The 27,672-nt window shown below is 49.7% G+C and overlaps 2 protein-coding genes across 5 annotated transcripts; one reads left to right on the top strand and one right to left on the bottom strand.

Annotated features, from left to right (window-relative positions):
- The first annotated feature begins 80 nt into the window (after positions 1 to 80).
- Positions 81 to 8,394, top strand: DUSP18 (dual specificity phosphatase 18). 4 transcript variants are annotated; one of them, XM_074206349.1, is made up of 4 exons: positions 81 to 178; positions 1,852 to 2,061; positions 2,524 to 2,744; positions 6,719 to 8,394. In XM_074206349.1, exon 4 carries the CDS (start codon positions 6,789 to 6,791, stop codon positions 7,353 to 7,355), a length of 567 nt encoding a protein of 188 aa, XP_074062450.1. In that variant the 5' UTR covers positions 81 to 178; positions 1,852 to 2,061; positions 2,524 to 2,744; positions 6,719 to 6,788; the 3' UTR covers positions 7,356 to 8,394. The 4 variants fall into 4 exon arrangements, with proteins under 4 accessions (XP_074062450.1, XP_074062449.1, XP_074062453.1 ...); XM_074206348.1 differs by lacking the exon at positions 2,524 to 2,744; XM_074206350.1 differs by lacking the exons at positions 81 to 178; positions 2,524 to 2,744 and adding an exon at positions 425 to 1,093.
- Positions 8,395 to 17,235: 8,841 nt separating this feature from the next.
- SLC35E4 (solute carrier family 35 member E4) lies at positions 17,236 to 27,010 on the bottom strand. The gene is made up of 2 exons (XM_074202262.1): positions 26,098 to 27,010; positions 17,236 to 21,153 (listed from the first exon to the last, which is right to left on the bottom strand). Exons 1-2 carry the CDS (start codon positions 27,008 to 27,010, stop codon positions 20,726 to 20,728), a joined length of 1,341 nt encoding a protein of 446 aa, XP_074058363.1. The 3' UTR covers positions 17,236 to 20,725.
- Between the last annotated feature and the right edge of the window lie 662 nt (positions 27,011 to 27,672).

Raw genomic sequence — 27,672 nt, 5'->3', positions numbered from 1 at the left:
GGACGCGGCTCGTTGCCCGGGAGACGGAGGGGCGGGGGCGGGCGGGGGCGGGCGCCATGGAGGGGGCGCGGGGGCAGTGCGTGGGGCGGCGGCGGCGCGGCGAGCGGACGGCGAGCGGGAGCTTCCCCACGAGGACGGCGGCGGCGGCGGCGGCGGGAACGAGCGCGCTGAGAGCTGGGTGAGCCCGGGCCCCGCGCCCCGCGCCCCGCGCCCCTCCCGGCTGCTCCCCTCCCCCTCCCTCCCCCTTCCCATCCGCCCCCTCGCCGCCCGCGCTTACCGTAATCCCCAGAAAGCAGCCTCCGGGGCCTCGGGGAAGGGGAAGCCCCTCGCGCCCCGCCGGGGCCGCTGCGCGGCTCTTCGGGAGACCCGGGCCCGGCCTGCAGAGGCCCCGCCCCGAGTCCCCGGCCGCTTCCGGGCCTCAGTTTCCCCCGCCACGCGGCGGAGCCGGTCGCTGGGCCGGGGCCGGGGCCGGGCGCCCCCACGGGGGAAAGGGAGCCCTGAGGGGGGGTCGCCCCTGGCCCCGGCCCCCAGCCGCACCCGGGCCCGGAGGGGCGCCAGCCATGGGAGGCGCCTGGGTCAGGGGCCCGCCCAGTTCAGGGTCCGAGGGCCCCCCGACTCCCAGGACGGTGCGCCGGACCTAGCGGGCACTCGGAACCCGGAGAAGTGGGTGCGGCCCCGGCGCTGCCTGCGGCCAGTTTGCCCTCCAAGGCCTCACCCATGCCACACGAGGCTCCCCCCGGGGACAGCCCGGATCGGGTGGGGGGCAAGCGGGGAAGACCACCGGGCATGCTTGGGCCCACCCTTGGGGAGTGGGTGCCCCCAGAGGCGCAGGATCAGAAGCTGCCCAGAGCCAGACGCCCAGCTCACAGCCACACCTGCCCCCATGAGGGAAGCTGGCCGGGCATGCCCACCACTGCTAGGCACCTGCTGTCAGGTCACCCCCGGGCAGCCTCCTGACCCCTGGCCTGGCCACCTGCTCCCTTTTACCGTGGTAAGGGCTTGGGCCTACAGCCTGAAAGTCCGGCGGAGGAGAGTTCAGCGCTGCCCATTGGCTGTATCCATTTCAGCTACTGGATCAGCTCATATGCGCTGAGTCAGTATTTTTTAGGAAAGATTTTATTTGAGTTTTATGATTTGCCCCCATTCTTGCTTCCCTCCCCCACCCCCCACAGAAGGCAATGAGTCAACATTTTAAGGGACTAAGCTGACCTCCAAACAGGTGGAATCTATGTAGGGAGAGACTAGTGAAGTCCAACATTGTCACTTTAATGAGGACTTTTGTGAAGAATTACCTCTGGTTCAAAACATCAACTTGTCTCATAGAAGATGAAGGAGGTGTGGCCAGAGAGTCATTTATCTGAAAAAAAATTGGGTTTTTAGTGGGCCACAAGCTCCTTATGAGTCCCACCATGCTGTGGCAGTTAGAAAATGTAATTTTTTTACTTCATAACCTGGCTTGGGGTCTGAGAGGAGCTGGGGTATAGAATATAAATTCTTCGGAAGAGGGGTGAGATTCCTTTTGTTTTTACAACCCCCTTTTGTTTTTAGGTTTTTTTCAAGGCAGTGGGGTTAAGTGACTTGCCGAAAGTCACACAACTAGGTAATTGTTGTCTGAGGCTGGATTTGAACTCAGGTCCTACTAACTCCAGAGCCAATGCTCTATCCACTGTGCCACCTAGCTGCCCCTTGTTTTTATGACTCTTGTGACTGTTCATTGGTCAGTCTCCCTATTCTCCTATGTCCTGGTCAGATCACATTCTCATGGTCAATTCTGGGAACCAGTTTTTTGGAAGGACTTGGATCATTCTGAGGAGGCAACCAGGGTGATAAAAGGCCTCCCATTCTTGCTAGGTAAGGATTGCATGAGGGAATGAAAAAGAGAGGGGAAAGATGTGAGAGCTCTCTCCAAGGACCTGAAGACTGTCACATGGAAGAAGGAATTAAGAAGGGTTCTGCCTGACTGCAAAGGCCAGACAGAAGGAGAAGTAAGCTGAAAGACGAAGGCAGAAATCCTTCCTCAGAACCAACTTGTCCTAGAGAGAACGGGGCTGCCTTGCTGAGGTAAGCTTCTCCTCCCTGGAGGGCATCAAGCCATAACTAGAGTATCATTTATCAGGGTAGCACTAGGCAGCTCTGGAATTCTGTTGTCCATCCACAACCCAGTCAAGTGACATTTGCACCCAGTTCTAGAGCTGCTAGGATTTGTGTCTCGTACCAAGAAAACAGCAGATCCTGGCAAGGTTAGAGGTCTTGTGAATGGGTATGTCCTCAATCCCAGCTTTTCTGGAAGCCTTCCCTGACCAGACCAGGCTTCATTTGCTCCTTCTGCCTGGGTGACATTGAGAGTCCACCTGATGAGGCAGGAGTGAAGGCCTCATGATCATTGACTAGGTGGGTGACCCTGGGCACTGCCCTGAGCTTTCCTTTAAAGCAAGAGGATTTGAGCCAAAATTCTAGAAAGCAATTTGGAATGAATTTTTAAAATTTTTAAAAAGTGTGACTATATCTATTTTATACATCAAGAAAAAAGAACAAAAACAGAAGAATTCGCATACCTGACCTCCAGAGAAGCATGCTTTGTGCTGAGAACTGGACACCAAGCTCCCCGTCATTTGGAGAATGGTTAAAACAAATTGTATGGAGCATATACGAATGTGTGTGCAATGGTAATATGCCATCAGAACAAGATGAATTTGAAGCAGCCACTCAAGCAAATGAAGATTTCTGTGAACTGATGCAGTCAGGTAAGAAAAACTGTACAGCCAAGCCTGCTGAGGAATCAACTGCGAAATTCTCCTGGGGGGGCGGGGCACCACTGCTCAGACATGGAAGAATGTTTCAAACTTTCATTGCCATGAAGACACCTCCCCTCCTGGAGGCAAAACAGGCTGAATTGATGTGGCCTTTGGGAAGATAAAACATCCATGAGGCAGCACCCACTTAGCTGAGAGAGGTAGCTACACAGAAGTAAGGGAGATGCCATTCCAGGAGGACTTTCTGGAGTATTCTGGTAAAGTTCAAGTATTGATGGATAGTTGAGAATGCCAAGCTCTCACTGGTGCTGTCCTATTGATCAACCTAGAAACAGCAGAAGAAATGTGTCCTATCTATAATTTCTTCAAGTTATCAATCCATAGTTTACCCACAAACCTTTGCAAACAGCCTCTCTAAGACAAGCCCAGGGTCCTGGTTCCAGAAATGTAAATGGAAGGAACAAAAAGATCAAACCACACAATTACAGTGAGTAATTTTTATCCCAGAGAAAAGTTAAGGAAATGCATCAGCAGAGATGAAAGCTGCAGATAGGGAATATGACATGGACAGGCACTGTAGATAAGAGAGCCTGGTTTGGCAAGATTGTATTTTTTCCTTTTTTGTTAGGGAGGAAATGTTTAGAAATAAAGGTGATATAAAAAACTAGACATAAAGATACTTGGCCTCTTGGCTAATAGTTGGGACTATGTGATCTGTAAGATTCCATCATAATGTCTTATTAATCTCTTATGAATTAAGGTTTCATGAGGTGAGGGTACTTCCTTTTACAGATAAGAAAATTGAGATGACTAGTGTGTTGGGCAGGAAGATCTGAGTTCAAATGCAGCCTCTGATTGCATTTGGTAGCAGTGTGACCTTGGGCAAGTCACTTCACCTCTGTCTCTGATTTTACAATTGGACAGGATCTCGGTAGCCTTTCAGGTCACTCACATGTGAAGACAATGCCTAATCTAGCATAGTTTACAAACAGTCACCCAGATTCTCCTGAAGAACTCCAGGAAGAAGGAAACCAGGCAGCCCAGGCCAATTGCAGAACAATCACTACCCTAGTTTGACTGGAATAAAATATATGAAGGAAAGTAAGTGTGACTCCAGTTGCTTCATTATTACCATGTCCAGTTCTGGAAGGTTGTTGAAGACCTGGAGGGCAACCAAGTGAGGGACATGATGGCTGAAACCTGCCCAACAAGAAGACTCGACAGCAGAAATCTTTGGGTTGACTCTGTTACCACATCCTGCCCAAAGGCACAGACTGCAGGATTCCAATGGAATCTTGTTTCATAGCAAGCAAAACTTGGTCACATTGTCCCACATAGCCAGGCAGGGGCTGCTGAAGCCATTGTTAGATCCCCGTGAGAAGATTGTGGAAGTCCAGTGCTGGAAAGACCTAGAGGTCGTCCAGTCTTGCACCACCACCCCCGTCTTTGGTTGGGAGGTGACAGAGGTCCAGCCAGGGATGAAGTGCCCCAGTTATCACCATTTTATAAATGGAGAAAATCTGACTAAGTGACATGCCCAGGTTGGCCAAGTAGTAGCAAAGCCTGGATTGATGCCAAGATTGCTGCTCTGTGTAGAAGCATTTCTTCATTTTGGTCCCTTTAGTCCAGAGCTCTGCTGAACACCATGGGCCAAGAAGTTGTTTATATTCTGGGTCATCAGAGGCCCAAATCACCTGTGTTAGCCTGCTTCGGCCCAATGTGGAAGAAGGAATACGCTGGTAGTATTGGGCCAGAGTTGGGGTACTCTCATCATGAGACATCTTTCTGACATCTAGTCTCTGCCCAAGGAAGGGCAATCCCCTGCCTCCCAAGGTGGCCTAGGGCAGAGTTGAGGTATAAGTTAAAATCTGCCCCTAAGTAGCTTCTACTCATTGCTGTGGTTCTGCCCTAGGACCAAATCATTACCAATCTAATCCTTGCAGCATGAAAGTTTTGGGGGTATTCTGCCCACATTATTGCTGAGATCTCATTTTCAGGAAAGACACTGATAAATTCTGTACAGTATTCAGAGGAAGACCTCCAGACCAAGAAGGACTATATGAGGGTGAGTTGGAGGAACTTGGATATGTTTAGCCTGAAGAAGAGAAGACTTGTGTGTGGGGGGGGGGGGGAATAGGAGAGCCATTTTCAAGTATTTGAAGGTCTCTCATGTGGAAGAAGGATTAGGCTTGTACTGTTTGTTCTCAGTTCTGTCTACAGGACAGGAACCAGCAGACAGTAATCACTAAGAGACAATTTGAGACTTTATTCAAAGAGAAACTTGTTAACAATGAAAACTGCCCCAAAGGGTAGCCACCTTCAGAGGGGGTGGCTTCCTGGAGAGCTTTGAGCAAAGTCTGAAGGATGACTTGTTACGATATTATAGAGTTCTCATTCAGATCATAGTTGGATGAGGTAGCTTTGGAGTCTGCCATCTCTAAGATTGAGATTCTCAAGAACATAGAGATTCTCAGACACTGAAGATGCCCCCTCTCACTCTGGACAAAGTAGAGCTGAATTTTACAATAAAGGCCACAGTTTACAGATCCTCATTAATAAGAACACCAAAGAATTACACCCAAAGGGCAAATAAAACTGCATATTCTGAATGAGCACTACCACTACAAGGTCTATCTCCTAAAGAGATGATGAAATAGGATAAAAATCCACATGTACAAAGATGTTTATGGCAGCTCTTTTCATTGTGGCAAAGAATTGGAAATTGAGAGGATGCCCATCATTTGGGGAATGGCTGAGCAACTTGTGATGGAACACTAGTTCTATAAGAAATCATGAGAGACAGGTCTTCAGAAGCTTGAAAAGACTTGAATGAACTGATGCTGAGTGAAGTGAGCAGAACTAGAAGAACATTATACATACTAACAACAATAGATGATGATTAACTATGATGGACCTGTTCATTTCAGCAGTTCAGTAAGCGAAGACAATTCTAAAAGACTTTTGATGGAAAATACCATCCATTTCCAGAGCAGGAACTGGAATTTAAATGCAGACCAAAGTTTACAATCTTAAATTTTTGAAAGCTGTCTTAGGTATTTTTATCCTCCCTTTTAGATTTGATTCTTCTTTCACAACATGATTAGTATGGATCTGTGTTTAGCAGATTTATACAAGTATTGCCTTCATTAGATTGCCTTCTGTCAGGGGGAGGAAGGAAGAAAAATGTGAAACTCAAAACTTTGCCAAAAAAAGATTGTTGAAAACTACCATTGCATATAGTTGGAAAAATAAAATATTTTTTTTAAAAGGTACCAAATGTCTCTATAAGTGAATCCTAAGGTCCTCGCACTGGGAAGAGACTAAAATTTCCCCAGTTCTCACCTCCTTATGGAGCCTTAAAAACAACTCATTCCTTCATCAACTGATGTAGAAGCCCCAGGAAGATCAGGACTTGCTTTCTTCAGAACCTTCCCTGATATTCTGTCTGGACCTCGGGGTCCAGGTGTAGAGGAAATAAGTGGGGAATCATAGAATAATCACTGCTAGGTGTGAGCCAAGCTATGCCTGGGTAGGAGAATCAAAATGAAAAATGCACAGTTGTCCGGTCCAACTGGGATGGGAAATTTGTAAAGGAGGGCCAGGAGGAGGCAAGGGAGTCAATTCTGGAGACACTTGAATGGCAAGATCAGGGCTTTAGATTTTTTTTTTTTCCATGAAGCACTGGTGGGACCAATCCTTTCAAACTGGGGCGTGATAAAATCAGAGCAGCTCAACAGGAAGATAGCAGTACTCAAGGAAAGCTAGGACGTTGTGGCCTGTTAGCGGGAACAGCACATATCAGCTCGGAGGGTCAATTAGGAGGCCAGGTCTGGGGAAAGTCTGGGTGGAGGCCATGTGGCCTAAGGAATTTGTTCTTGGACTCATCCCCATGTACTGATGCTGCTAGCATGGTAGACCACTGGGTCTACTTTTAACATCTTGTAACATCTTCTTTCTCTTCTCAGTTTTCTTTAGACAAAGAGTAGCAGGAAGATGCAGCCCCGCCGTCGTCGCTGATTTATAAAGTTTGCATTAATGAATACATCTTTGAACACTATCCCCATTCTCTTCAGGCAACCTGCAGTCTGCGGCCTGTCCCAGATTACGAGCAGCCTGTACCTCGGCAATGGCTTGGCTGCTAATAACAAGGTCATACTGTCCAGCAACCAGATCACCACTGTCATTAATGTGTCTGTGGAGGTAGTGAATACCTTCTACGCCGATATTCAGTATGTCCAAGTGCCTGTGGCTGACACCCCACTCTCCCGCCTGTATGACTTCTTTGATCCAATTGCTGACAAGATTCACATGGTGGAAATACAGAAGGGCCGCACACTGCTGCACTGTGCAGCCGGGGTCAGCAGGTCAGCAGCCCTCTGCCTGGCCTACCTCATGAAGTACCACTCGATGTCCCTACTAGACGCTCACACCTGGACCAAATCCTGCCGACCCATCATTCGGCCCAACAATGGTTTCTGGGAACAACTCATTCACTATGAATTCAAGCTCTATGGTAAAAACACCGTGCGGATGGTGAATTCTCCCTTTGGCGTGATCCCAGATATTTATGAGAAGGAGGTCAGAGTGATGATCCCACTGTGATGGTAGTTAACTTACTGCTATTCAGGGTGAAGGGTGCAGACCTGTTCTTCTTTCTGGACCACGGTCTGAACTTGAAAATAAACTCTTCAGTTCGTGTATTACACTTTGAATGGATAAAGATGAGCAGAAGACAAAATGAGGTCAAGGACGGAGCTCTCCTGGGAGGGCTTGAACCTTGAATCAGCTTCTATAAAGAATAAAACTCAATCACTACAAAATTTATCAAGAATTTAGTGATCAAGAATCTCCCTGTTTCCCCAAGGCTAGTTAGAAAGGTTGGGGGAGGGAGGCAGGGGAGGCAGGCTCCAAACATTGGCTCAGCAGAGAGAGAGAGAAGCTCATAGGAGCCCTGTTGGAGCTGATCCACAAAAGTTGAGGATCCATGAACAGGTTTGGAAAACTCAAGCCAGACCAGTGACCGTGGCTGCCATGACTTCTAGGGCCAAGTGTGTGCCCTTTCTCCTTCCCTGTCTGCTGCCTCCCCCTCCATTTACTTTCTGATGAATCCAGCCTTGTGGGCCAGCAGACCTAAAACCCTTTGGAGAATCAGGCTGACCAATAACTGAAAGTGGATGCATTTTCATACCCTTTGGAGAATCAGGTTGACCAGTAACAGAAAGTGGATGTATTTTCATACCCTTAACTGAGCCTGCTGATCTGCCCCTGCTCTTCCTGAGAGACAGGGTTGCCCCATCATCATCCAGAGATCATTCTAATGTCTCACTAATATAGGCACATTTCAGAGTATCCCATTTCATTTCACCCTTTCGTAGTACCTTCTTGGAGTTCATCTAACCAAATCCTAGCTTGGCATTCAGAAGGCCAGCTCAGCATTCTTCCCTTGGAATGAACAGCTGGTAACTGGGCCTATTGCAGTCAGTCAATCCTAGGGAGCCAATAAATGGCACCCTGGTGGGAGGATGTACCTGGAGGGTGGCCAGTTCTTTCTCCTCTCCTTTCCTTTAGGCCCCTAGCCCTTAACATGGGATGTCCTCAGCAGGTTAGTAGCAGGATTCCCTGAAGCACAGTTTTGGTTGACTGAAAGATATTTTTTACAAAAAAAGGATCCTTAATAAAACTTGTAAAATTTTTTAAATGGCCTCATTTTCCTTCTTGCTGAATTCTGCTTCTCCCATCAAAGACCAACTTGGAAACACCTAAGCTTCATTCTGGCTCATCACCTAGGACAGCTCCCACCATCTGCCAGATTTCATGCTAGGGCTTCCAGGAGGACCAAGGAGGACCCAGACAAGCCTTCCCCATGGCTGGTGCCTCCTCAGTCCTTGGCACTTAAGAGAGTGCTCTCCAGTCCATTAGCCAATGATTCAGGGTTTCTGCAGACCCCACCTAGCCCTTGTTTCTATTGAAATCCTTTCTTACTCAACATAATGGAAGATTTTTAACCCATTTGTCTAGTGAAGCATTGTGGCTAGAACTCTGGGCTTGGAGACAAGAAGACCTGGGTTCAAACCCCACCACTGAACTGAGCTGGGTGACTCTGGTTTCTGAGCCTCTGGAACTCCAGGCCATTTTGCAGATGGAAAAACTTAGACCTAAATGACTTGCCTTAGTTGTACCACACTCCCTCAGTGAACAGAGCTTTTGCACATGACTGAAGCTATTGGGAACAGAATGCTACCCTAGCGTTTCTTACTAGAGTCATGGGTTACCCACACGATAAGGGATTGCTCAGAAAAAACAGTTAACATTTAAAAAAAAGTTGCATTTATAGAGAGCTGACCTTAAAGAGTCAGGAAGACAAGTTTGAATCCTGACTATGACACATAGGAACTGTGTGACCCTGGACCTCTCATCCCAAGGACTCTGCCAGCCTGTAGTGGTAGAGGTCTCAGAACCTCTGGACAACAATGATGGCACAGTTTGAGTTTAAAAAGCAAAATGCCTATATACTTTTTTTTGGACTGGAATCCCATTGGCAAAGGAACCCCCCCCCCCCAACTTCCAAAAGGGCAGTTGGGTTTCTAAAGCAGTGATCCTTTGAAAGGATAGTTTTAGAGGACTTTTTCAGTGAGAGAGCCCAGCATTTTAAGCTATGGTTTGTGCAGACCCTAACATCCCTAGCCAAGATTTAGCATCTTTGCCTGCCTTATTTAAACGAAAACATTTACTGGATGATGTCTAACTCATGTACCCAGTAGAATAAGAATTAAGGATAGCCAGGCCTAGAGAAATGACTTCTCCAAGGTCACACAGCTAGTCTTTAGCAGAGCCCTACCAGAACAGACATTTCAAATGTTTGATGAAAGCTATCTCTGGTATTTTGCTAAATAACTGAAGGAAATTTGAACTTCCAGTTAGACTTTATTGAAAAGATGCCATTTTTTCCCATTCAAGTTCACAATCACCAAGGGCCTTTTCACCTCTCCCTTAATGAAAACTCACATGACTGTAGCACTTTATCATTTTAAGAAAAAAACTTTTCTCTGAACAACTAAAGGTTGCACATACTTTACAGAGGAAAATGTTTGAGGTTCTGAATTGGGAACTGACTTGTTTCAGGGTCATACAACCAAGAGGCAGCAGATCACTTGTAATCAGATTACCTGAGGCTCAACCTTGGGCCCCTCTACCCTCCCCATCTCTTTCCTTTTAGTTTGATTCTGTGAAATTCTATCAAATTACAAATGAAATAATAAACCACTGTAAAGTGAATGTAATAGCTCCTGATTCTCCAGAGGACCCACTAAAGGTAATGCTTGGCCAAGCTTAGGAGCAGAAGGGTGACCACACAGTCATGAGGGGAGGGATGGATGATGAGAGGAGGAGACAGGAAGAACCCACTGAGAGACCAGCTCTGAATGGGGAACCTCTGGCTCCCAGTGTTGATGGTCAGTGAGTCCTGCTCTTTTCCTGTCATCTGTAATCTCCTCCAATGACTGCAACCAAGATCTAAATCAGGTTCCTGGCTTATAGAGACCTGCCAAAGGTCTTATTAGAGAAGACATACACAGTCCCCAGATTTTTAATCATAGAGCCAGAAGTCAGAGATGTAGGAGCCTTGGAATATTTTAAATTACAGTATCCAATTTGGGAGAAACCTTAGAACAAAGTCAGAGCTGGGAGGATTCCCAAAACAGGATGCCAGAGCTAGGAAGAGCCACAGAACAGGGAATATCAAAGCTGAGAGGGCCCTTAGAATGAAGAATATCAGGGCTAGGTGACCCTTAGAACTGAGAATATCATTTGGGAGGGGCCTTAGAACAGGAAATATCAGAGTTCAATAGCCTCAGAAGCCCTTGTGGCCCTCATTGTACAGAGAAGCTAAGATTGAGCATGCTTACCAAGGTGATCAGTAGAGCTAATCTCATCCTACTCTGCCATTATGTTGACAGATGATTTTGGACAAGTCCTTTTTCCCTCTTTGGGCATCATTTATAAAATGAGTTTGTATTCATAATCTCAGGATTTCTAAACCCTGAAAGATTTTGCTCTTCTGTAAACCCCCTCTGGAACCCAAGACCAAAAATCAGAGGATCTTGAAGATAGGACCTTCCCTCTGGTAAGACCCAAATCTTCGATTCAAAATAAAAGCCTTCAGGTGCAGCATGGAGGAAATATGGCTACACAACTCCTGTGAAAAAGGCCTGGAGAGTTTTTGCAGACCATAAGACTAAGGAGAAATAATATAACATTGACAACCCCAAAAGTTAATAGTCTTACTCTGCAACTAAGAACAACCCTGGGGGGCGGCTAGGTGGCGCAGTGGATAGAGCACCAGCCCTGGAGTCAGGAGTACCTGAGTTCAAATCCAGCCTCAGACACTTAATAATGACCTAGCTGTATGGCCTTGGGCAAGCCACTTAACCCCATTGCCTTGCCAAAAAAAAAAACTAAAAAGAACAACCCTGGAATTTTCAGGGCCAGATGTAGTCGTAGATGAGCTAGTTTCCTCCACTGATCTAAATGAAGGACACTCCATTCCAATCCTCAGTGGATAAACAGTTAAACTTTACCAGGGTCACTCAGATAAAAAGGGTCTTAGGCTAGATTTGAACTCATGTCTTCCTGCTTCCAAGTCCCATGCTCTTTGCATTATGGGTTACTTAGCTACCCTAATTTGAGGCAAGGAGAGGACAAATGACCTGGCCATCATCACTCAGAGGCTAAGCCTCAGCCTGTTTTCCCGATGCTAAGCATGTGCTAGGACCTGAGCCTCAGCCTTCTGACAGCAGCATTAAGGCTTCAATTCCATCCTACACCATCCTTCTAGAAGGATTCAGTAAGGTAAGATAAATCACTTTGTCCCTAACTTGTTTCTACTTGGTTATTTGCATGCCATCTCCCCCATTAGACTGGGGTCAAGGACTTGTTTTTGCCTTTCTTTGGAATCCTTAGCACAGTAGGTAATAGAATACTATTTGGTCATTTGACTGACTAAAATTCTGTCTCAATATCAGCTCCACCTTCAAATCCTCTTGTAATCATGATCCTTCACCTTTATCCAATGGTTCATGTGAATGATGTATGTTACTTTTCTTTGTTGAGGTCATCCATGCCTAGATTAGGGGCTTTAACCTGGGACTCACAGCTTATAAATTTGTCTTGTAAAATATTTTGATGACTGCATTTTGCAGTCCTCTATGGTTTATTTTTATGCATTTAAAAACTTGATCTTGGGGTATCTAGGTGGCGCAGTGGATAGAGCACCAGCCCTGGAGTCAGGAGGACCTGAGTTCAAATCCAGTCTCAGACATTTAATAATTACCTAGCTGTGTGACCTTGGGCAAGTTACTTAACCCCATTGCCTTGCAAAAAGTTAAAAAAAAAAACTTGATCCCTGAAAAAGGGATCCCTTAGCTTTGAGGAGTTCATGATGCAAAAAAAAAGTGACTGAGAATCTCAGGATGTAATGGAAGGCCACTAAATACCCACAGCTAGGTGGTTGGGCCTGGAGTCAGGAAAATTCAACTATGTGAGTTAAACCTCAGACACTTACTAGCTGTGTGACCCTGGGAGAGTCCCACTCTCAATTCCTTTTGAGTTAGAGGAGACAACTGGAAACCACTTCAGTTTCTTTGCCAAGAAAACCTTGTGTTGGACATGACTGAACAACACTGGGAAAACATCTGGGCTCTCAGCAGTGAACAGACACAGCAAACATTTTTAGGTGAAACAGGTTCTCTGGACAGAAAGGAAATAGATGAGGAGTCTGGGAAACAGGTCATTTATAAGTTGACCTAAATGATGAGGAAATAGTAAAATGGCAGTTCTGATCCGATCCTGATGAGTGTCATGGAGCTGGCCACTGGAATAAGTGATAGGAAACTTGGGATTTGGGGGGAAAGAACCTTCTCATTTGAATTAATAATAGAGGAGAGGAAAGTAAGGTACACTGACATGGACTGTAAAGCAAGGAAAATCAGAGTCAAAGGGTTTAGAGTAGGAATTCTTAACCTTTTTTTTGGATCAAGTCCTCAGACAGTCTAGTAAAGCTGATGGACCCTATTTTAGTTCTCATTTAGTTTGCAGAGGCCCAGCATCTTCTCTGTCAATATTTATATTCCATGGATTAATCTAAAGGTGGAGTAAAGATAGGGACTTGCTTGAGCTCTCCCAAATTCCCCTCTAAACAATGTTAAAACAAAGCCCTCAAATTCTGAAGCAACAGAACCCACCAAAGAACAAAGTGAATCAGTTTTCCAGCCCCAGATAACTTAGGACAGGAGGAAAAAGTCTATCTCACCAGGGTGAAAGTGGAGCACAGTCCAGTGCAAGTATTAGGTGACTGAATCAACAGCTTAAGAAGCTCTCAGCCTACAAATGGTAAGGGAGTCAGACAACTAATCAGAAGAAGAAGGGACATTTTGTTGGAACATGGTTCTGGGTTGGAGTCCCAGGGCAAGGAGGAGCACTAACAGGAGCAGGGACTCTGGACACAGTTCCACAGAATATTTGTGGATCAGAGCACAGACCAGGAGAATAGTGACCACCCTTCTCCTTAGATCATACCACCTTGGAAGAACTGAAAACTTTCAGATCCCCAGAACCAACTCTGAAAACCATGATACCAAAAAAAAAAAAATCTGAAGCTTGGGACACTGTCCCCTCTATCCCCAAAGCATGAATTAAAAGTCAAGAAACAGGCTGGAAAAAATGAGCAAATAAAAAAAAAAGACCTAACCATAGAAAGTTACTGTAGTGACAAAGAAGATAACAATATCAAAACAGCTATATACAAAGCCTGAATGAAAAAATGTGAATTGCTCTCAGGCTCAAAAGAATTCTTGGAAGAATTCTAAAAATCAAGTGAGAGAGAGATAAACACTTTAATTTTTAATTTTTTTAAAATTTAAGGCAATGAAGGGGTGGCTTAGTGGATAAAGCACCAGCCCTGGAGTCAGGAGTACCTGGGTTCAAATCTGGTCTCAGACACTTAATAATGACCTAGCTGTGTGGCCTTGGGCAAGCCACTTAACCCTGTTTGCCTTGCAAAAACTAAAAAAAAAAAAAATTAAGGCAATGGGGTTAAGTGACTTGCCCAAGGTCACATAGGTAGGCAATTATTAAGTGTCTGAGGCTGGATTTTAACTTGGGTACTCCTGACTCCAGGGCTGGTGCTCACTACTGCACCACTTAGCCACCCTGAAAATAACACTTTAAAAAACATAATAGTCCAAATGATTAGAAGCAGAAAATTCATCTGAAGAGAAAAACTTCTTTAAAAAAGCAGAATTGTCCAAATGGAAAAAGATGTTTAAAAATTCACTGAAGACAACTCCTTAAAAAAAACGTGGAACTGGCCAAATGGAAAATGAAGAAGTCATTATAAAAGCTCACTGAATAAAATAATTCCTTAAAAATTAGAATTAGGCAAGTGACAAGAAAACAAGAAACAAAACTCAAAAAATGGAAAAAATAGAAAATGTGAATTGTTTCATTGGAAAAACAACAGACCTGGAAATAGATCAAGGAGAGATAATTTAAGAATGAATGGACTGCCTGAAAGTCATGATTTAAAAAGAAGTCTGAATACTTTATTTCAAGAAATTAGCAAAGAAGACTTTTTCTGAAATCCTTGAAGCAGAGGAAAGAAAAGACATGGAAAGAATCATCCCAAAATCAACATTATAGCCAAATTCCAGAGTTTCCAGTCAAAGAGAAAATGACCTGAAAGAAACAATTCAAATATCATGGTACCTCAGATAACAATAAGATTTATCAACTTCCACATTAAAGGATCAGAGGACTTAGAATATGATATTCTGGAGGACAAGGAAGCTAGGATTACCAGCCTATCAAACAATACTTCAGTGGGAAAATGAGTATTTAATGAAATAGAGGACTTTTCAGGATTCCTGATGAAAAAAACAGAGCTAAATAGAAAATCTGACTTTCAAATACAGGACTCAAGAGGAGCATAAGTAAGTAAACAGGGAAGAGAAATAATAAGGAATTCAGTGAGGTTAAACTATTTACATTCTTACATGGGAAAAGGATAACTTGTAATTCCTAAGACCTTTCTCATTATTAGGGCAGTTAGGAGTGTACATAGAGTGCCCAGGTATGAGTTGACTGTGATGGGATGATTTTTAAAAAATAAAATTAAGGAATGAAAAGGAGGGATGCACTGAAAGGAGAAAGGAAGAGTAGAATGGAACAATGACTGTTTTGGGGGTCTTTTCATTCAACCTTTTCTGTCTTATCCACTTGTATTAATATCTAGCTGACATCTCTCCAGCATAAAACACTTTGCTAAATGCTTTCTTAAAATGTAAGTAAAATACTCCTGCATTATTGACTTACCAATTGAGTCACACAAGGAATGAAGTTAGTTTTATAGGATGTTATTTCCTCCCTAAATTATATGGAAGTCTTGCTTTTATAGTATCATTTCTTGATCTAAATCCTTCTCTTTATATGCCTTTATTGAGATTGAACTCTATTTTTCTCAGTCTCTCTCTCTCTCCATCTCTCCCTGTGTCTCTCTAAATTTAGCAAAACTGGCCAACAGAACAATTGAGTACTTCCCTTTGACATCAAATGGAACAGCACGACCCAAGATGGTTCATGGATCCCTGGAAAGCCTCTCCCAAAGCCAACAGTTCCATCTTAGGCAGGAAAGGTCAAGGAAGGAACAACTAGGCCATTAGCTATGATGACAGTCAGGCTGTGGCAAGAGGAGAAAAATAATCTCTTGTGGTTCTATGAGAAAGAGGCTGTCTTCTAGATTTTCTGCATCAGGTTAGAACTAAGGGTAAGCTAGTAAGTGTCTGAGGCCAGATTTGAACTTAGGAAGATGAATCTGACTCCAGGCCCAGCATTCTATCCTAACTATGTGCTTTAAATATCAAACAGATTAAGAGATTTGATCAAGGTCATATGGCTAATAAGTAGATAAGAAGAGATTGAAGATAAAAGACAGCGAGAGATGATAATGTCAGCAATCTTCTGGAGAAGCTGAAAAGGACTCAGGTCAGGGGTGTATGCAGAGGGGTTTGCCTTGGCAAGGAGGGAGCTACCTCTTCATGGGAGATGGTGATGAAGGAGGAGGTAGTGGAGGAAGGTGTCTCAGTGATGTGAGATAAAGAAGAGAGAAGAGGGAACATACATGAATGACCTCCATGTCCCTCCCCTTCAGCTACTCTTAGATTCTGGAATTTGCCACTGACTCAGCTACCTTCTTACCCTGGAATTTCCAGCAGTGCCTGGGGAGAAGACCCCCACCCCAAGAAACATCCCTCCACCATGCAGTCCCATTCTCTCAAGAATTTCCTTCTGGGCCACCATTTTGGAAGCAGGCCCAGGCAAGCCATTCCCCTCCCAGCTGTGATTCAGACTCTCCAAACTGCTACCATGCCCTTCCCCATCCCCATCACCTTCCTCTTACTTGTTTTTCATCATTAAAGCATAAATTCCTTTTAGGAGTATCAATGTGTATGTTGAAGTCCCCTAATTAGTAGAGCAGGAGTTAAAGAAGAAACAATAGTAGGCAGCTGGGTGGATAGAGCACCTGCCCTGGAGTCAGGAGGACCCGAGTTCAAATCTGCCCTCACACACTTAATAATTGCCTAGCTGTGCCCCATTGCCTTAAATAAAATTTAAAAAAAAAAAGAAAAGAAACAATAGTTGTGTGCCAATGATTGAGCTCGTTAAGGAAGGAACTAGAATACCTGGGGGGGGGATCTCCAAATAATAGCTAGGGGGGGGGATCTCCAAATAATAGCTACCAAGATCCAGATTGGGTGACATATTTGTGGAGTATGAACCTCAAAAGGAGGAAAGATGCAGAGTGATGGGGAGAAGGGGAAAGGAAGGAAAGTCAGAAAGAGAAAAATGACAAAGAGGAACAAAGAATATTTCTATTCTTCCTCGGCCTCTGGGGAGGTTTGAGAGGAAAGCATTGCCAGTACAAGAAAGGGTGGTGAGGGAAGCTGAGTCACTGGAAAAGACCCAGGCCTCCAGAAAGGAATGAGAAAGAAAGTGGTTTTCAATTAAAGGAAGTTTGTACCTTCTGGAGTGATCTGAGAGCACCATGGAAGGGGCAGGCAGTTCTGCAATGTGACATGGCAAAGGAAGAGGGGCAGGCTAGGATGGGCGGGGGGGTTGGTCATACATTGGCAGCCGGGGGAGTACACCAGCCATCAAGAGGCCAATCCAGATAGGGCATCAGTGGCTGGGGACAAGTTTTTTGAGGGAGGCAAGAGATGGGACTGTTTGAAAGCTTTCCTTGAGGTTTGGCTTCCTGGCAGAGAGTGATGTCATGCCACTTGAGAGTCAAGGAGCCCAGCCCACAGCAGTCAGGAGGAGCCAGAGACATGGGAGCTGGCCAGGAGGTGGAGGGGCCTGGTTGAGGCCTAGTCCTGGCCCTGATCCTGCCAGGTCCACTTTGACCACTTCAAAGGACTGTCACTGTTTTCTTGATGATTAATGTTTTCCATAGATACGCTTCTCGGGTACTGGATTGAATCCCAGGCAGGATGGCAAGAGGCAGCAGAGGAGGTGGGGCTGAGCCAGGGGACTCTGAGTCAGGATGGAAATGCCAACAAGCCACAGTGGGAGGCCTCAGCCCACAATTTAGGCTTTGGGTTGGGCAGGAATCTGGCAGGAGCCCCCAGCCTGCAGCAACTCTGAGTCAGCAGGGGTGACTCAGGCCAGGCCACACTTTCCTTCCTCTCGGGGCTGGAGGGAAATGAGAGAACAGCCCATCCAGAGACTCGCTAAATGATGGAGCTGAAAGGCCCTGAGGTGATGCAACAGAGAGACTCCAGGCTCTGCCTTTGGACCAAACAAGCCCAGAGCAAGGCAGGGATGGATTCAGTCACACAATGATTTGGTGGCAGTGCTGGGACCGGAATTAAAAGACTTCCTGCCTTTATTCTCAGTGTTTTATCCTGTCTTCTCCTCTATAATCCAAACCTACTAGGCTTCAGTCTTCTTGGCAAGATAACACATCACTATTTGATTGATTGAGGCTGGAGCTTGTTCTGACAGTCCCCAGGCCACCCTCTCCAGGCACTTCGGAGGCCTCTATTCCTCATGAAACTTTAGACAGGCCTCATGGGATTGAGGCACCTGTGATCTCCACAACTGGTTTAAGCAGCTTCTGGTGCACTAGGAACCCTAGGAACTGAGTGTAGAGCTTCCCTGTCTTTGCCAGCAAAGGCTATTTCTGCGCTGTGGGTCCAGGGTCAGGTAGTCTCACCAGTGGCTCCTTTTCCTGGGGCCAATTTTGGCTCTTTGTGTACAAGAACCGCTTTTCCTCCAGTGGAGCCCAGGACTCTTGAAGGCCAAGCCCTCATGATAAAGTGGACAAAGCAGTGGATTTGGAAGCAGAAAGACCCAGGTTTGAATCTACTCTCTGAAACTATCTGTGTGAGCCTGGTCAAAGTCACTTTATCTGATAATAATAATCAGGAAGACTACTTTTTCCTGAGTTCAAATCCAGCCCCAGACCTGTCCTAGCTGGGTGACTCTGGTCAAGTCACTTCTCCCTGTTGCCTCAATTTCCTCATCTATAAAATGAGCTGGAGAAGGAAATGGCAAATGGCTTCAACTTACCAAGAAAACACCAAACTGGGTCACAAAGGGTCAGACAGGACTGAAAAATGACTGAATAGCAACCCCCTGGAGCTGTTGCAAAAATTAAGTGAGATAATATATGAAATGTTTTGAAAACTGGAACCTTTATAAGTGACATCTCCCCTCATCATCATCTTTACCTGACTGCAAAGACTATCTATAGGCCTAGCCTTGTACTGTATGGTGGAGGTGGGGAAAGGGGGTCCAGGAGAGGGACTTTGATCTCACCAAGAATATGGGGAGGTACCAGGCTGCCCCTAGGATAAGGAACGGTAGAGTCCAAGGCAGCAATCTCCCTTCCCCAAGGTCTCCATCCTATTAAGCACCCAGGAGGGGCCAGGCACTAAAGATACAAAAGTGATCCCGGACTGACCCTCAGGGAGCTGACACTATTGGATGACTGAGCTGGGACTGGGAGTACAGAAGTAGAGACTTTTCTCTTTCCCCTTGAGAGCTGATGCACTGGCCTGGGGTAGGGGGCTCAGCAGGGGGTGTGGCCAATCAAGGGGGGGGAAGCATGGCTGGGACAGGCCCCCTCCCCCTCTTTTCTCTAGGCATCCCAGGGCCAAGCTCAAGGCTTTGCTTCTTGCCAACCTCAAATCCCCTTGACTGATCTGCCCAATGAGAGAGGGGGGCTCTGGCAGGTGAGATAGAGCAGGGGAGTAAGAGATAGGCAGTCTGGGTTGGAATCCGAGCTTTTCCCCTTACCATCTTATGATTCTGGAGAAGGCCCTGCCCTCTCTGGGCCTCAGTTTCTTTAACAATAAAATGTGGATACTGGACTCTTCCACTTCTAAATCTGAGATAGATCCCATAACTAGAAAAATGCTAAAGTCCCTCCCAGCTCTGCCATCCCCTGTTCTAAGACTCCTCCCGGCTGTGACATCCCCTGTTCTAAGAGCCCCCCTCAACTCTGAAATCCCCTCTTCCAAGGCCCCTCCACACAGGCGCCTGATATTCTGTGACTATTTCACATTTCACAAGAGAGGAAATAACCAGGCTCTGACCTGGCCTCACTAATATCCCACCCAATCAGTTTATTGCAAAACCACATTTAGTGACGTCCAGCCCAGGACTCTCCTTTACTATACAACACATGGGCTAGCTCAAATTCCAAGGTGGGCCCCACAGTTCTTACTGGGTGAGTCAGGCCCATGTTCCTCCCAGCTCCGATCCTGGACATAGGGTGGGGCTTCCAGCCTGAGCTCATCAACCTTTCTGGGCCCAAGTTGGCTCTAAAAGCAGTTGTCTCTGGGCCACCCTCCACACCCTGCTCTGCCCCCCTCTTGGCTGGGTAAGAGGCAGCTGTGTCACCTAAGGAAACAAGACAGAGAGAACCAAACAGTGCTTTATTTAGGACGGAAATAGCCCCTTCCCCAGCCCACTGATGGGGTGGCACCTCTGCCCAGGACAGGCACCGCCAAAGGATATCCCCATCTATGGCCAGACAGCCTGGGTTAGAAGCCCTATGGGGAAGGTCCTGAGAATTGGTAGAGACCATCCTGGCCTTTGCTGGTACCCCACTAGGGGTAGGCCAGGGGCTCCAGCCACTGATTCTCCCTCAAAGAAACAGCCTCCTTTCCCCACCTTCCCCAGTCTTTAGCAGCAGAAAGATAAGGGGGGAAAACTGGAAGGGGGCCTGCCCTGACTTGGCTTATCTGAAGCAGTGGAGCCTCCAACACCAGCCCCACTCCCAGGTCCACCCCAATCTAGAGGCACAACAGTGCCTGGATGATGGGCCTCATCCTCTCCATGATACTCCTGGGAAATCACCATCATTCGTTTCATCTTCACATGTAGAGCAGGTGTGGGTTGTAGCCGGAATAGCACTGATTCTTACTTTAATTACAATACCCTTTGCATTTACATTCTCCTCTGACCCCTTTGTAGTGAGCATCATCCTCTTTTAGCAAAAGGTGAAACTGAGGCACAGATCAGGACTGAACTTGGGGCTTGCAATGCTCCAGGCCAATGCAGGAGACCAGGAGGGGCGGGGATAGAACTCCGGACAAGTCACATCAGCTCGGAGTCTCAGTTTCCTCCTTTGTAAAATGAGGGTGATAATCCTCTTACTCACTCCCTCATGGGGTAGGTAAGCTCTTTGTAACCTTAAGGGTCTAGAGAATGGTTGTGTGACCGATCAGATTCCCTGCCTGCCCTTCCCTACGCTGTTTTTCTGGAAGGTTCTTCTTGGCTGGGGTTCACCCATGATCCACTTCAAGCCCCTTTTCTTCCAGGCTATTGGGTGAAGCCACCAGGCCCCAGGGATGAACTAGCCCAGGCCCAGCTGGCACAGTGAGCATGGCTCTCCAATAGGCACCGCCATGCCTTCACAGGGCTCTGACAGGCCGGCCTGTCCACCACAGGGTCCACCAGGAGGCCACCAAGTGGCAGTTGTGGTACAGAAACATCCCCACCAGTGTTAGGCTGATGCCCACATAGCTAAGACCGCTCAGTTGACTCCCAAACAGGAGCCAGGACAGGGCCAAATTGCCCACCACATGGAAGTTCCCCAGCACGTGGACGGTGAGGGCTGACGTGAGGGCCAGCAGGGAGAAGCTGGCCAGGTTGTAGAGGACTGAGAGCAGGCAGCTGAGCAGAATGAGCAGCCAGAGGTGATGGTCAGTGGAGACCAGGGCTGGCCCGGTGTGGCCCCCCTCTAGCACCAGGGCCGCGCCTAGCAGCACGCAGAAGCTGGGCAGGGACGTCAGATACAGCAGGGTGACTGAGTCCAGTTTCTCCTCCTGAAGCAGAACACCTAGAAACCAGGAGAGGGGAGCAGGGGTGAGAGACGGCTCAAAGGCCCCAGAATGGAGACACGTGGCGTCCAAAGGCGGCCAGCCCAGTGCTTGAGTATACATGTACAGACAAGCTACAGCTGGTCCCTGGGTGAGAGTCATGCTTCATCAAAAGTCAACTCCCACCTTTCTCACTTTATACAGAGGGAAACTGAGGCCCAGGGAAGTGAATGGTTTCTCACATGGATGGTAAGCCAGAGGAAGGTCTTTCCCATCATCTCATAGTTTTACTTCTTAGCCTCATCCTTAGCGCTTGTAGGCTTTGCCAATCTGGCAAAATTATAAGGCCCCCAAACTGAGCTTCTGGGTCCAAGTCTCCCTTTCTCTTTCAGCCCTGACCACAGAGCAGCCCTGACCACAGAGCTACCCTGTGTAACTATGACTGTCCACCTTATCTCTCTTGATAAAAAACATTTCACTTGTCTTTGTCTCCTGGTGTCTAGGTCAGTAGTATGTAGTAGGTGCCTCATAAATGCTTGCTGTTTGATTTGTCTGAATATCAGTCCCGGGGCTCCCCTCCCTGAGGTTTCTGGAATCTCCTTGTTAAAGAAAAAGAAGATGAAGTTGATGTTGGGGAGGAGGGCAGGGTCTGAGGCAGCTTCTCCAAGGCCACATCCTGGTGCAGAGCTCCCCGGTCTCCTCCCTTTTGGGAGCAGGGACTCTTTCCTGACTTTGACATCAAGCCCAGACCTCCTCTTATCTTGCCAAGCCATTGATGCTCATCTACCCCCCCCATGCCAAGGAGAGCCCGACTGATCCTTCCTCCACACTCTAAGCACCTCAGATACTTGGAGATGCTCCCCTACAATGGCCACACTCACTTCTAAGACCTCTCTTTAACAGTCCTCCTGGGGCCCAATTTCCAGGCCTCTGCCCTCTTCTGCATAAGGCCTCACTACCTCATTAATGTTCTTTACAAAATGGGTCACCTAGAAATGACAACACTCCTATTGAGCGATCTCTGGCCCCTAGAGGGTCTCGGGCTGCCAGGAATGAATGACATTGAACTGTCTCAGATTGGATCAGCCAGGCCCTGTGGTGACTCCTAAGCTCTGGCGCTTTGGGGCAGACCGGCTGAAGGGGGGGGGGGGGACCCTCCCGGGTATGGAGAAGGGACAATCCCAGGCTGCACCTTCACCTCAGGGACATGCCGTCACTGAAGCCCAACTGGGGCCCAACTGGGGAGGGGGCCTCAAGCAGGGATGAGAAAGCCCATGACCTCCCACCTGACTCCCCTGCACATACCCTGCAGGGCTGGCTCTTCTGGCCAACACTCATCTTCATCCCCTATATTCCCCTCTCCCAAATCCAGACCTTTGCAATGGCAAAGGAATGCTGGCATGCACCCCCTCCTCACCTCTGCCTCTAGGCTCCCCTAGTTTCCTTCAAAATTCAGCTCAAATTCTACCCTTTCTTGTCCCCCCCCCACCTGCCAGGGCCTTCCTCTCTAAAAGGACCCCCCCCTTAACATCGAATTCTTATTAGTTATGTGTCTTGGCACAGGGCTGGTAAAATAATGAATATTTATACAGCACCTGCTGTATGGACTGACAAACATGCTTCACAAATACCTCATTTGATCCTCACAACAACCCTGGGAAGTATGATCCCCATTTTACAGATGAGGAAACTGAGGCAAATGGTGCTTCAGTGACTTGCCCAGGGTTCCACAACTAGAAAGTGTCTGAAGGTCTTCCTGACTCCAGGTCCAGTGTTCTATCCACTGAGCTTGATCATTGTAGGTGGGCTGACTGCCTGCCCGATGCAAGGTGAGGCAAAGGGGTTGTGGTGGCTAAAACACTGCCATCTTCAGACTGGTGCTTAGAGCCTGGCTTTGCTTCCTGGAGCCTTGTGATTTTAGGCAAATTCCTTAACCTCTCAGGGAATCAGTTTTCTGTGTCAAATGAGGGCTTTCCATGCCCTTCCCACTCTAGATTTCCCCATTAGCAGTAGGGTGGCAGGGTCTGGCAGGAACCTCCTAGGGCCCTGACCTGGGTCTGTTGGACAGAACAGAGACTCCCACAATTGGAGGGTGGGGGTCCAAGAGATAGACTCTAGGAATCTCAGGCCACAGCATCAGTCCCACCCCTCGGCCACATCCTCTTGGAGGCTCTTTCCTTGGGTCTCAGGGACAATTGTTACCATGGGGGGAAGGGAGGTGGGCAGGGGACTCAGGGGAGAGGTAGCTGATTTCTCAATGACTTTGGAGCACAGCCAGGATGTACTCTTGGCCCTAGCTAAAACCAAACGAAACCAAACAAAAATCCCACCAAAAAAGTAAAAAACAAGGACCAAAAAACCACTACCAAAAACAAGCCCTCTGCCACTCCCCAGAAAGGGAGAGCAGGGGCCCAGGCTTGGCCCAAGTGTCACATTTCTGTTTCTTTGTTTGGCTTCTCAGGTAACCCAAAGGCAAAAATAGACACTGGAGCTTTGAGACGGCCAGCCAGGACAGAATCCTTCCCAGCCCGGGGACAAGAGGGTGGGGCAGCTTCCTCTGATGGGCATAATGGGAAATTTAAATGGGCATACATGTGGGTGATAGGGTGACTATCTACTGCAGGCGTGGCTCTTCACTGTGTCTTATGTGCTTCCTGGGTTCTGGGCATGCCCGTATGAGATACAGGGGTCTGCTCACAGACTTGGGGACGAGTGGGATTGTAATATGGGCGTGCCTGCACAGGACTGGGAGAGTGGGTGTTTAGACAAGCTCACATGTAACGTGCTTCTATAACTAATTATGTGCATGGAAGCATGTGAATGATGTGAGGAGAGCAGGCTTAAGCCACATGTGAGATGAGGGTCCATGCTGTTCTATCTCTGGGAATGTGTCTATAGAGACAGTACATATCTGTAATGGGCATGGCTAGAGACAAAGGAGAGAGGAGAAAAAAAGAAGGTAGGGGAAGAAAAAAGAATGGATGAGGTTGAAAAGGAGAAAGGAAGAGGGAGGAGGGAAAATGAAAGGAAGAGAAGAAAAAGAAAAGAGAAGGGAAAACAAAAGGAAGGAGAAAAAGAGGGAGAGAAGAAAAAGAAAGGAGAAAAGGTGAGATGGGCGGTAAAGAGGAGAAAAGAGAGAAGAAAAAGGGAAGTCTGGCTTGGTGAGGTGCTGGTGGTGAATACTGGGAAATCCAGAAGAGATTAGGCTGAAGGTGGAGGGATATGGCTACACTTCTTTTCAGGAGTCTCTAAATATACCAATCAACATAACACTCTCTAAATAGTGTCCTTCCCTTCTCCCCTTTCCCATGCCCACAACACAAGACTAAGAAGCGTTTCTATGTCCTGGGACTCTTTCCTAACTGCCTTTGCCTTAAGCAGAGCAAGACTAACGCATTTCTCCAACCCAGGACCTCAGGCAAGAACAGGACCTGCCCAAGGCCGCACCCCAGTGGAACCCTAGCCTCCATGTATCACTGTGCTCACAGGCTCCTGGCGACTTATGTCTCAGAAGGCCTACCTTGAGCTACAAGCACAGCGCAGTCTGTGGAGAGTCCTCGAAGGACATCTAGCACAATCTAGACCCAAATCTCCATTTAAAACATCCTTAGACAAGGTTCCAGGCTTCTAGAGACGGGGACTCATGATCTAAGAGGATGAGTTGTTTGTTTGACTTTTTTCTAATCCCTAGAAAGTTTTTCCTGACACCATCTATAAACAGCCTGAGCTCTCTTCAACTTAATGTTGCTCATCCTTCAGAGAAAATAAAAAAAGTTTATCTTGGAGTTTGAGGGGAAAGAAGGCTGCATTTGGAGTTTGGGGATCTGAGTTCAAATCCTAACCCTACCCAGTGACTCTCTGCATGACCTTGGGTGAGAGTCCCTTCCCTTCTCCAAGCCAGTTTGTTAAATATCAGACCTGAGGGGGGCCTTGGAACTGGGGATGCCCAGGTAGAGAGGCCTGGAGGAGCCTTAGAATTGGGAATGTTGGAGCAGGGCTGGAGCTGGGAGGGGGTCTCAGGACAGGAAGGGTCGGAGGGGGAAGGGGCCTCAGAAAAAGGGGTGTGACAGCTGGAACGGATGGATCTCAGGACAGGGGCTGTCAGGGCTGGAGCTGGGGGGGGGGGGGCTCGGGGCAGGGAATGTCCTAGCTGGAAGGCCCCGGGCCAGGAGGTGTCCTATGTGGGAGGGGCCTCGGGACCGAGTACCAGGACTGGGGTGCATCTTAGAATCGGGGCTGGGGGCCTCGGAACAGGGGATATCGGGGCTGGGGCCTCAGAATGGGGGCTGCTGGGCTGGGGTCCGGGCTGGGTCCGGGCTGGGGGTCTGGGCTGGGTCCGGGCTGGGGGCCTCAGAACGGGAGTGCCTGGCTGGGGGTCCGGGCTGGGGGCCAGGCTGGGGGTCCGGGCTGGGGGTCCGGGCTGGGGCCGGGCTGGGGGGCCGGGCTGGGGCCGGGCTGGGGGTCCGGGCTGGGGACCCGGGCTGGGTCCGGGCTGGGGGTCCGGGCTGGGGGTCCGGGCTGGGTCCGGGCTGGGGGCCTCAGAACGGGGGTGCCGGGGCTGGGGGCCGGGCTGGGGGTCCGGGCTGGGTCCGGGCTGGGGGCCGGGCTGGGGGGCCGGGCTGGGACCGCGCTGGGGGTCCGGGCTGGGTCCGGGCTGGGTCCGGGCTGGGGGTCCGGGCTGGGTCCGGGCTGGGTCCGGGCTGGGGGCCTCAGAACGGGGGTGCCGGGGCTGGGGGCCGGGCTGGAGGTCCGGGCTGGGTCCGGGCTGGGTCCGGGCTGGGGGCCGGGCTGGGGGGCCGGGCTGGGACCGCGCTGGGGGTCCGGGCTGGGTCCGGGCTGGGTCCGGGCTGGGGCCGGGCTGGGGGTCCGGGCTGTGGCCGCGCTGGGGGTCCGGGCTGGGGGTCCGGGCTGGGGCGGGGCTGGGGCCGGGCTGGGGCCGGGCTGGGGCCGGGCCCCGCACTCACTCTGCTGCACCGACTTGAGGCCCCGCAGGAAGGTGGCGGCGAAGAGGAAGGAGCAGCCGGCGCGCGGCAGGCGGCGCTGGCCCAGCAGGCTGCAGGCGGCGCCCAGGCAGATGGGCCCCATGGCGGCGTACTGCAGCGGGTGGTGGCGGCGGCCCAGCAGCCCGCGGGACAGCGCCAGCGTGAAGAGCGGCGTGGTGGTGTAGACCATCTGCGCCAGGTCCAGCTGCGCCGCGCGCAGGCCCAGGTTGCCGCAGGCCACGGCGCCGCAGAAGCTGAGGCTCAGCAGCAGCAGGCGCGCGCGCGCGCGGCCGGACAGGCGGCGGCCCCGGGCGGCCAGCGGGGAGGCCAGCAGCAGCGCCGCCAGCATGTGCAGCGCCGACAGCAGCAGCGGCCGGCCGAAGCCGCGCGCCGCCAGGATCCACTTGTTGAGGCCGGACATGGCGCTGCCGGCCAGCAGCCACAGCAGCGCCGTGCCCAGCAGCCGCCCGCCGCCCGGGCCCGCGGGCCCCGCGCCCGCCGCCGGCTCCCGGGGCCGCCGCGCCCCGCCGCCCGCGGTCATGGCCGCCCCATGGCTCCGGCCCGAGCACACGCACATGGGGCGGGCCGGGCCGGGGCGCCCGGGGCCCGGGGCCCGGGGGGCCGGGCCGGACCCTCCCCCGCGCGCGAGGGGGGATGCCCGGGGGCCTCCGAGCGGCGGCGGCGCGGGCGGCCCGGCCTGACGCTCCGGCTCGGGTTCGGGCTCCGGCTCCGGCTCCGGCTCCGGCTCCGGCTCGGGCTCCCTCCGCGCCGCCGGCTCCCTCGGACTCGGGCCGGGCCGGGCCGGGCCCGGCGTACTGCGGGGGGCGGGGCAGACCCTGGCCCCGCCCCGAGGCGCGCCTCCGCCCCGCCCCTCCAGGGCGGGGGCCTCCCCCATTGGCCGAAGCCTCCCAGTTGCCGTGGCAACCGCCGAGGCCGGCCCCGCCTGGCTGAGTGGCGGAGCCGGCCGTTGCCATGGTGACGGGGAGATTATTTTTTTGGACGGGGAAACACGTGCTGGGGACGCCCTGGCCACGCAAAAGGAACCCCCCCCCGGACATCCTTTACACCCCAAACCCCATCTCTATGCCCTCCTTCCGCCCACCCCCCCAGCCCCATTTCCCCTCACCCCCCTCCCCATCCCCTATCCCTTCCGTGTCCCCTGCCCCTTCCCATGGTACCCCAATACCCCAGCGGGTCAGCTCGAGGACCAGACCACAGTCCTTCACTTTACTGATCCTCTGCCCCCCCCACCCGGAGGCCTGGGACTCGTGCCAGCTCCCCATGGCATGACAAGCCTGGGTCTCTGACCAGTCAGGAACCAGTTGGCCCTGCCCATCCTTGCCCCCAGAATGCTCAAAGGGCTTCACCCCATCTTCCGTCCTGGGGAGCTTTCAGGAGAGGAGTCTCCCTTCCCATCTCCCTCCCCTACATTGTCCTCACACCACACCCTGCCCGCTGTGGCCCCACCTCTAGTCCCAGGGCTTGCTGCCAGGCATCACTGGTCCCTCCTCTCAGGGATGCACCCACTTCTGGGCTGGCACACAGTCCACAACAGGA

The sequence above is a fragment of the Macrotis lagotis genome, chromosome X (assembly GCF_037893015.1).
Source record: "Macrotis lagotis isolate mMagLag1 chromosome X, bilby.v1.9.chrom.fasta, whole genome shotgun sequence".
Lineage (NCBI taxonomy): Eukaryota > Metazoa > Chordata > Mammalia > Peramelemorphia > Peramelidae > Macrotis > Macrotis lagotis.
Note: the sequence above shows the minus strand (reverse complement) of the source record. Positions and strands in the feature narration are given on the sequence as shown.